Source organism: Empidonax traillii, unplaced genomic scaffold, assembly GCF_003031625.1.
Source record: "Empidonax traillii isolate 1590-97213 ecotype Southwest subspecies unplaced genomic scaffold, ASM303162v1 scaffold2108:size38196, whole genome shotgun sequence".
Taxonomy (NCBI): domain Eukaryota; kingdom Metazoa; phylum Chordata; class Aves; order Passeriformes; family Tyrannidae; genus Empidonax; species Empidonax traillii.
Window position 1 is genome coordinate 16,284 of NW_020957301.1, and position 10,432 is coordinate 26,715.

The following is a 10,432-nucleotide window of genomic DNA, read 5'->3' on the forward strand; positions in this document are numbered from 1 at the left end:
CTTTTCTTTTCTTTTCTTTTCTTTTCTTTTCTTTTCTTTTCTTTTTTCTCTTCTCTTCTCTTCTCTTCTCTTCTCTTCTCTTCTCTTCTCTTCTCTTCTCTTCTCTTCTCTTCTCTTCTCTTCTCTTCTCTTCTCTTCTCTTCTCTTCTCTTCTCTTCTCTTCTCTTCTCTTCTCTTCTCTTCTCTTCTCTTCTCTTCTCTTCTTTCTCTCTTTTCTCCCTCTCTTTCTCTCTTTCTTTCCTTTTATTCATTTATAGGTACTAGAAGAGCAGCAGAGGATCTGTCTTGAAGTGTCTTACCTGGGGCCAACCAGAAAACAGTGTATGGAAGAGCTGGGAACTGGAAACTTCTTGGTCCTTGGCACATTATCAGCCACCAGGGCCAGAAATCCCGGGCTGGTGAGGGGGCTGTGAATCCTCCAGGTTTGCAGATGATGCTGAGTAGTTTGAGGAGTCAAATGCCACAGTGCTGGTGAGGAGCTCCAGGAGGAACCTCAAAACATGGTGTGAGATGACAAAAAAGGTGGCAGGTTAATTTTGAGCATCAGTGGAGGTTAATTTAAAGAAATACACCCAAGGAAGAATAACCCAACGTGGGGGTATGAGATGCTACACTTGGAAATGGTAGCTAATAGAAAGTGGACCGCTGATAGCTCTCTGAAATCATCAGCTCAATGTGCCAAAAAGCCAAAAAAGCAGAAGGTGCCATGAGAAAGGGTATTGAGAAGAAATCTTTGTCTTGCACTGCTGAGCAAAACCTTGGTGTGTCCTCACCTCAGACCCTGGGTGAGGTGCTGATCTCCAGTGCTTGAGGGACAGTGAGTAGAGAGTGGCCAGGTTTACTCAGCCTGTCCAGATTTACTCAACCCTTCTCTCACTGGTGGAGGTAAAGTCCTGGGATAATTGATCCATCCCCTGCCCCATCCTCATGCTCCTCACCTGCACCTGACAGCTGAGACCTGAGGTGAGTCTGGGGACAGGGTGCAGCACACAAATGTTTCCCAGAAGAGCCTCCTGGACATGGAGCATTTGTGGCTCACAGATTTCCCAGCCCAGAGGCGGTGTTTTCTTTAGGATGGGATTCTACTTTTTTCTTAAGAAAAACAAGACTTTGAAGACAAAGTTTGTTATTAGAGGTGCCATGCCAGCCATGGGGAGGTGCCAAGTGCAGGACTTTATTTTGACTGCTGTCTCATGAGGAAAGCTGGCAGCTGGAAGGGCAGGGAGGCATGTCCCGGAGAAGGTGAAGAATTTAGCCAGACTGCTTTCAACAGCCTCTTTGATGCTGGGTGGCTGAGAAAACAGAGCTGTGCTTTCTGTGGGACAAAATATCCTTTAAGAATTGTCTCCTGGGTCACACTGGGTTACAGCTTGAACTGCTGCGTGGGCCCAATTCAGGCAGGAGACGGGGGGTTTCATAGAACAGGATCATGGAATCATTCAGGTTGGAAATCTCCAAGACCATCAAGTCCACCCTGTGCCCCATCCCCACCTTGTCCCCCAGCCCAGAGCACTGAGTGCCACGGCCAGGCCCTGCCAATGCTAGAAAGGGCTTTTGCTGGAACATTTTTCATGTCAGCCCACACGTTATTTTCCTGCAAAATAACTGTCTCCCCTCACCAGTGGTGAGGCCCTGGCACAGGTTGCCCAGAGAAGCTGTGGCTGCCCCTGGATCCCTGGAAGTGTCCAAGGCCAGGTTGGACGGGGCTTGGAGCAACCTGGGCTGGTGGAAGCTGTCCCTGCCCATGGCAGGGGGTGGATGATCTTTAAGGACCCTTCCAATGCAAGACATTTTATGAGTCTTTTCCTTCACAGGGATGAGGAAAAGTAAGGCTGTAAGGCTGAAGAAGTGTCTGCAGCTGTTCAGAAACAGGGCCATGCTATGACACGTGCCCACCCTTTCAGCTCCTTCCATTTAGGAAGGCACATTACCCAAAACAAGACCCCCCAAGCCCCTGGTTTTTAACACGCTGCCACACCAGGGTGATTGTGCAGAAAGCAACAACAAGGCCAGGCAAGTTTGGCAGACAGAAAGATCAAGAGGCCTAGAGGAATCATTTAATAATGGGCATTTTTAACTTCTAAAATATGCACAAATGTTTCCCCATTTCCTGCTTTTCTGGAGGGCTGAAGAAGAGCATGAGATTAAGACTCTCTTTGTACAAGACAGGAACAGTTTAAGCTAAAGTATCTCAACACCTCTGTTTTTCCATATCTTCACCCATCACTTTACACTCAGATTCACACCCCAGAACTGATATTTTTTCTTTCAGAGGCACAACACAAAGGTGTTAACTTGAGTTTATATCTAAACACAGAGTGGTTCCACACCTTTAGCTTGGCTCAAGCCCACCAGCCCCTGCACTCTCCCAGTATTTTCTCCAACAACCTTTAATTCTGGCTGGTTTGGGGTTTTTTTGGGGTTATTTTTTTCCATCCTGCAGAGGTTTAGGATGCACAAGGGTTGAAACAACAAATAAAAAAGAAAGGAACCCGCCCCTGAAGCTTTCCAGATGGAAAAGCACACACACCATTTTCTTTTCAAGAGGTTTTAATGAAGACTCATATTTTTAAACCTCTCACACTGTACAACACATTTAAATGTACATCAAGCTCAGATAAAAAATAAAGCTTTCTTACAAAGTACGTTTTTCCAGTGATTTTTTTCCTTTTTTTTTTCTTTTTTTTTTTGCAGTAAAAATAGCTGCTACATAAAACCCTCCTGATCTTTGAAAAGGAGTCACAGTTATTTCCAAAAATAGAATTCATATTTTAATCATACAGAATAAACTGCAGGAAGAAGAGACAAGTGAACTGAAAAAATAAGGCTTGTATATAAATTCTTTTTTTTGTTGTTTAAAAGTACATGCATAGAAGTTGAAAAAACATATGCCATTTACAAAGAAAAAAAAAAAGGTAATTTTATCCATATTTATATTTTCACTTTCGGTTATAGAAGAAACCACAAACAGGCCCTTTTATGTCCCAGAATACAACATTAGTTTCCTGTAAAAATGCCAAAACGCACAAAGAATTGCCAGCTTTGGCAAAACCCTGAGCCAGCCCTCCCTCCCCTCCCTCCCCCCCAAAATATTCATGCATACTGAGCACTTCTGTTGCCTCTCAGGCCAATTAAATATTTGCAGAAGGTTGTAGATCCTTGACAAATATGAAAAAAAAAAACCAAAAACAAAACCCACATCTGATAAGTTTACATTCATCCTATTTCAAAACCACACATACAATTAGTTTAATTTACACTGTACAGGATCTGTTAAATAGGAACATCAGAGTTGCCAAAGGAATCACAGAATATGTACAAACTGAGTATTGAAATGGTATGATTTTTCCTTCCCTTTCTTTTGAAGGGTGGGTTGGTTGGTTGTTGTTTGTTTGTTGTTTGGTTTTTTTTGTTAACAGTTGCTACATCTGGTTTTGGACACGGGGAGTGTTTGTGTACCTCGTGCAGCACATTCCTGGAGTAACAACAACAACAACAACACTAAAACGTGCTTTAAAAACAAAAAGTACTGATCGGTCTCCTCGCTGCTCGCTTCAAATAAATTAAGGTGTTTTTTTTTTTTTTTTCCAGTTTTTAAATAAATGGATCATCTTCACGTAATAAAGACGCCACGATGCAGTGATGGCGTCTCAAAAACATCCGAGCGACACAACAACGCCCGCGCTGCGCCGCTGGCCTCTCTCTCTCTCTCACACACACCCAACCTTTGGTTTTTAAAGCCACCCCTTTATAATTACACGGCGGCCTCGAGCATCCCCAGAGCATTTTCCGTGTCTCCACGACAGATCCAGGGGGAGGGCCGTGCCCACCTCCACACCCGGAGGCCAAAAAAAAAAAAATCTCCTCCGGGGCCTCCCGCCAAGGTCCCGATTTCCCCCCAAGAGCGGCGGCCGGGAGAACAGGCTCTCCCACGCACACACCCCCACGGAGTCCTCCACTCGAGGTGGTCTTTCCACCCTCCCCACACCCTGAGGTGGGGGCTCAGTCCTCGGTGTCTGGCTGGACCCCCAGCATGGCGTGCAGCTCCTCGGCCGTGTAGCCCAGCAGGTTGTGGAGGTCGCAGACGAAGCGGTACACGTAGCGCTTCCCCGACGTCTTGTGGATGATGTTCTTGTCGTAGTAGTAGCGCAGGCCCCGGCTCAGCTTCTCGTAGTTCATCTTGGGCTTGTTTTTCCTCCTGCCCCACCGCCGGGCCACCTGAAAGGGAAGCAAAAAAAAAAAAGGTAGGGATTGGTGGCCAACCCCACAACAGAACACACTCCGAGAGAGTTGTCAGCAGCAACATCAGGAGAAAGTGGCTGACAGCAAATATCACAGAAAAAAGTGATACCAATTTGTAGGGGTGGGCCAAAACGTGCTTGAGGAGACCAGATTTTAAAGGGGTTTCACTGAAATGAAGGAATTTCTTAAGGGAACTCACTGAATATCCCGAGTTGGGAAGGGTACCCACAAGGATCATCGGAGTCCGACTCCTGGCCTGGCACAGGACACCCCAAAAGTCACTGGATATCCCACAGGGATCATCAAAGTCCAACTCTCAGTCTTGCCCAGGACACCCCTCCCCCAAAATAAAAAAAGCTAATAATAATAAAAAAATAATCACTGAATAACCCAAGTTGGAAGGGTCCCACAAGGTTCAAAGTCCAACTCCTGGCCTCGCACAGGACAACCTCAAAAATCACTGAATAACCCAAGTTATAAGGGCCCCCACGAGGATCATCAAAGTCTAACTACCAACTCTGCATGGGACAACCCCCAGAATCACTCAATATCCCTGAACTGGAAGGGTCCCACAAAGGTCACCCATATCCAACTCCTGGCCTTGCATAGGACAACCTCAAAAAAAAAAAAAAAAAAAAAAAAAAAAAAAAAAAAAAAAAAAAAAAAAAAAAAAAAAAAAAAAAAAAAAAAAAAAAAAAAAAAAAAAAAAAAAAAAAATTCACTGAATATCCTGAGTTGGAAGCATCCCACAAGAATCAAAGTCCAGCTTCTGGCCCTGCACAGGATAACCCCAAAAATCCAACCATGTGCCTGAGAGCATTGTCCAAAAAGTGCTGGAACTCTGGCACATCGTCTGCTCCCTCGGGAAAACAGCGTTTCACCACTGATTTGCTGCTAAGCAGCACAGGACTGGGACCTGAATGATATGAAGTTCCTTGGAGTTAATTATTTATCCCTCCTCCCTCTCTTTAATAAGAAGACTTCAGTGGACTTTATATCCCATATCTCAATAAAACAACTTCCCTACTGATAACAGCGTCAGAAAATGAAAGTGCATCCTATTTATTTTTAATGACCACAGTTAAAAGTTCTCCAAATCCTTCATTCCAGATGGCAGTTCAGACCCCCAGAATCTTTTTGTTCACCACAAGTAGCCACATACCTCATCTGGATCAGCCAGTTTAAATTCCCATCCGTCTCCTGTCCAGCTAATGAATGACTGACAGGACTTGTCAGTCAGTAATTCCAGCAGGAATTGCCACAGCTGTATGGGTCCACTGCCTGTTGGGAGAGAGAGAGAGAGGGAGAAACCATAATTAACACTCCTACAACCAAGTGCATGTGACCAGACTCGTATCACGGAACAGATCTTGTAATTACTCTGATTTATATCTTTTCCAAAATCAGAAAGAAACCCAAGGTTTTATTTTATAGCACAAATCTCCTTAACACGTTAAAATTAAAACAAGTCAGCTTTTTCATGGAAACACAGGATTTGACTCGAGTTCTGTCTTTCCCTTTTCACATGGATCCCTCATCCCTCACTCTCACCTCCCAGCCAGCTGCGTTTCAAGCTCCAGGGCTTGTCCTGCCCTCTTCAACTTGGCAAAAGTTTTGGAGGAAAAACCAATTTCAGCAAGGACTACGGGAATAAGGCTTTAACAGGCAAGCCAACACCCGTGGAAATTCCCAAACGTGGGAGACTGTGTCCAAGTTTCCCTCTTTGTCAAACAGATCAACAAGTGCATTTGATTTTCCTGTGTCCTGACACACCTGCCTGTTCTTGCTGGGGGTGGATAATCCTACGAGACTTTGTTTAGTGACATTTAAAACTGAAACTCTTCCTGACTAGTGGTCTCTACTCCCATGGCACGCACTTATGGACTTGTGGGGAATATTGATGTTACCCAAGAAGAGGAGGAGTGACCATTTCGCTCCCCAACTTACCAGTGAAGCCAGCCAGGATGGCTGCTGGTATAACTGGTTTCCCTTGCTCCACAGGATCGCTCCTTTCTTGAATATAGTCTTTGAAAGACATGGTAGGTTTGCTCAGGCACAAGGACTGGCTACAGTCATCCTCAAAACTCTCATAGGACGGCACACGCTGTAAATCCACCAGGGAAGACTGGCTGTTCCAGGACTGCAGCATGGAATCTGAGCTCTCATAGCTTTCTGCACCACTGTCACTGGATTCGTGTTCTCTCAGCTTACCTTTATAAAATAAAATAAAAAAACAGTTTATGAATTGTTGGTGGTTTTTTTTTCCCCCCTCCTCCTCAATCCACCCTGCACATATAAATTATTCAAAGGAGGAAAACACATGCAGATAATGACTCACCAGAATTATCCATCAGCAAATTCAGGTTGTTCCTTGGGAAATCCTGGTTTACAGCACAGTAGTTCACACCAACAGCATCTGCTTGGGCTTTAGGGAACAATGAAAACTCTTGTTCTGGATTGAGGAGATTCGGTGCCGTGGAGGTCTGACAGACGTCAGTCAGGAGGCTGGGTTTGGGATAACTGAGGGGTTTAGGGTATCCAGGCATCTGCATTCCATAGGAGTTCTGATCTACATTAACAGCTGAAAAAGAAAAAAAAAAAAAGAAATGAAAGAATTAGATTATTTTCCCTGCAGACCCTTAAACAAACTAATACACTAAATACACCAAATCAGATTCTGCAAATCTCCCTCTGTAACTTGCCAGCCACAAACATCTATTGTTTGTTCTCCAAGGAAACTACAGGGCCAGAGGACAAAAAAAAAAAGAGGAAGTTTTAAGTGGTTTTGAGTAAGGCCCTCACCATTAAGTGGTGTAATCAGGTTGAGCTGAAGACTGTGGTAGAATAAAATACAACATCAATCAAGCGATCTGAGGGAGCCAGCACTGCATCCCACACACTCCCAAAAGCTCCAACTGCACTTCCACAGCCTAAACATAACTCTTGCTGCTTCCCAGTGATGGTAGTTTTTGCCTCTGCTTTCCACAGATGGGAGTGGTCATGCTGCTCCACAGATGGAGGGTTTGGCACTCCCCAGAGGAAATTTAATTTTCTCCGAGCCTTTGCTCTTCAAAAGATTTCCGATATAAATTAGATGACAATTAAACAATACAAGGAAAGAAGGCTGCAGCAATTGAACTCGAATGTTCTCCTCGAGCACAGGAACTATTCTGGTGCTTTTTGTTTTTACAGTGGAATCTGTGACATCCTTAGAAGTCACTGAAAGATGAAAAAAGATGGCAATTTTTAAAAAAACCCACTTACTTAATGAATTATTGTTGACCCAGTGAGGAACAGAGGTGAGGTGAGAGTTCTCCACATACTGATCCTGTGTTTTCTCTTGGCTGTCTGGGGAGAGGAGAAAAAGGAAATTTGGGGTTACAGTTTTGAAGATATGCCTTGTGTGCCATGAAAAGCTTCTGAATCTTTTGAGTATTTCGGGGCAAACACTCACAAAAATTTTACTAACAAAACACTGCATTTTTTCTCTCGACAGAAACCTCCCCAAAACACCCAGCCAACTTCCAACAGGCTTGAAAACCATCACACCAATCGAACTTTAACGTAAAACTGATAAACAGCAGTAACTGCAGTGTGTTTTAAGGTCCAACCCTTGGTTAACTGTTTTTAACGAGGTATTTACAGTGGTCTTATCCTAAGCTCATTTATTCCAGTTATTTTTCCCATATTAAAACCTGACCTCGACAGCCTGAACACAGAATTCCTGCAGCTATCTGCATCTGTGCTTTGGCACACCAAGGATATATTAACAGTTCTGATAATATTAACCAAGTTTTACAGTTCATTTGTAATAAAAGCCCTTCATAGTGAAACCACTGTTGAGAAAAAAAAACCATTTCACTTTCTGTCGGCAGAGCCCTAAACCAAAAAAAAAAAAAAAGCTCTTTCTGGCTCTCTAACTACCTTTTATCATCTGTTCCAGGTGTTCCCACAGAATATCACCCACATAGTCAGGTGCCAGTTCCAGGAAACGCTCCTTGCCCAGGTTGCACAAGTCTTGGCCGCTCATAAGAAACTGGTGGAAGTTCACATTTGCCAAGCTAAACTCATTGGTAGCCCATGAAAGCCACTGGCAAACTTGCTGCTCAGTCCACAGCCAGGGATCTGCAAGACAGAAAGGACACTTGGAGCATTCTGAGACAAATCCTGCCCTTTTGTCAGATGATCTTCGTTAGAAAGCAGGGAATTTAAAAAATAGTTTGCACAAGTTACTTTGTGCCCAGTGAATTCAGAATGAGTGTGGTTTTGAATTTCAAAACCCCACAGTCCTCTCTTTTCCTTCTGCATTCACTTGGATGTTCTCAGCTTAGCTGATTCTCTCTCATGCTGCCAAAACATGAGCTCTCCATGCACCCCTTTTTTTTTTTTTTTAATACCAGCAAGTCTGGGCTTTCCAAGTCAAGCTGTGCCAGATTCACATAGGATCCATTCTTGTATTTCCTACTGACATCATCCTTTCTCTTTTCAAAGAGCTGCTATTCAGCCTCCCCCTTAGCATTGAAAAAAAAAAAAAAAAAAAAAGAGCTTATAAATAGCAAAACACTTACTATTTGGGATACCCAGCCGACACTGTTCCTTTGTGAAACCACTGAAAGTATCTTTCAAGGCCTGACTCATCACAGCCTTGCTGCACGGGGTTAACAGAGGCAATTCACAGTTGTTGGACTCTGCAAGAAAGAAAAGGGGTGGAGGGGAGAAAAAGATACGTTACATTTCGAGCCAGTGAAAGAAGACAGGGGTTTTTTTGCTATTTGAAGCACGAAAAAAGATGCTGGGAAGTCGGGGTTTTAAAATCAGAGACAAACAGCAGAGATCCATTTCCTAAAATCTCTGTGCTACTCATTTGATAAGACTGAATCACTAATTGGAGCTTTGCAGCTTTCCATGACATAGAGGATCCTTATTTACTCCTAGTCCTTACACTAAGTGCCTTCTGTTGCAGGGAAAGTTTACTATTATTTTTGGGTGGCGTTTTTAAGGAAATGAGACTGCTTATTCCTATTTTGCCACTTATCATTTGACCCTAGACTTCTTTGTAAGTCCAGTCTTCAATTAGTTTGAGAGCTAAACAACTGACAGGAGGGTTGTGGGGAGCCAGCCTGCACTATTTTAACTCTGTATTTCAGACCTTCCCAGGCATCTTTCCATCAACCAAGGATAGATTTTTCTATCACCTGAACCAAACAAGTGTGACTGGCAACAAGCTGGTACCCAGGGGGGAAATAATGCAGCAAAACACAAAGTTGGCACCTTTATACGCCAGCATAAATCACCAATCTGCTTAACTGATCCTTAAATGCACAAGTAGATCTCATTTTAAGGCCAAATTCGCCTTCCACTCAGTGTTTCATGTTGGGCCATTTTCACCAGAAGATGCCTCATTTCATCACAGAATGGTTTGGGTTGGAAGGGACCTTAAAGCTCATTCCAGTTCCAACCCCCTGCCATCAGCAGGGACACCTTCCACCCGACCAGGTTGCTCAGAGCTCCATCCAACCTGGCCTTGGACACTTCCAGGGATGGATTTCTGCAGCTCTTCTTGCTCTCCCAGACGATCTACAGGCTCCACTTGGCCCAGCCTGTGCTTAACTTCTGTCCTTACCACACCCTTCCCAATATCTGCTGGGACTTGCTTTGCTGACCTGAGCAGGTGACTGATCACAATCACATTAGAACAAAGCACCTGTGGTTTTCTGAGGTTTGGTTTTCCCTTCCCTTAAGGGAGATAAAAGCAGCATCAGGTAAAATATCCACATTTTGGACAAAGCTCCTTGTTTTTTTAGGTATTTTAGACAAGAATTTGCAGAGAACTCTTGGTAAATACTGTCCTACACAGAAATGAAGTCAGGAAATCTGTAAACATCTCCATCTCATTTTTTTTAAGGCATGGAATAAAATATACTGGGATTTAACACCAGAGGGTCAAAAAAGGAGCTTGCAGAATATTTGCATCTTAATTATGGCTGAGATGCTGCAAGTTTAAAAACACAAAACTTCCTCAAGGTTTTTCAACTCTTAGTTCTGCTTTAACACCTGCTAAGGCTTCTCCAGTGAAGAGTCAATTTGCAAAGCTACTGAATCCTAGTTTTTATTCCCTTTCAGCACAGAAAACAGCAACTATCCACAAAGCAACTCACACCGATAAAAGACAGATAAAAGGTAAAAAACC

General features: G+C 43.6%; 1 protein-coding gene across 1 annotated transcript in view; it reads right to left on the bottom strand.

Moving 5' to 3' along the window:
* Positions 1-4,002: 4,002 nt before the first annotated feature.
* ETS2 (ETS proto-oncogene 2, transcription factor) overlaps positions 4,003-10,432 on the bottom strand; it is a 13,363-nt gene continuing 6,933 nt past the window's right edge. The window contains exons 4-10 of the mRNA XM_027909413.1: positions 8,811-8,930; positions 8,167-8,367; positions 7,507-7,590; positions 6,581-6,823; positions 6,190-6,453; positions 5,405-5,523; positions 4,003-4,218 (exon numbers count right to left, since the gene is read on the bottom strand). Of these exons, the coding sequence (XP_027765214.1) occupies positions 4,003-4,218; positions 5,405-5,523; positions 6,190-6,453; positions 6,581-6,823; positions 7,507-7,590; positions 8,167-8,367; positions 8,811-8,930 (1,247 nt within the window). The remainder of the gene's footprint in view (positions 4,219-5,404; positions 5,524-6,189; positions 6,454-6,580; positions 6,824-7,506; positions 7,591-8,166; positions 8,368-8,810; positions 8,931-10,432) is intronic.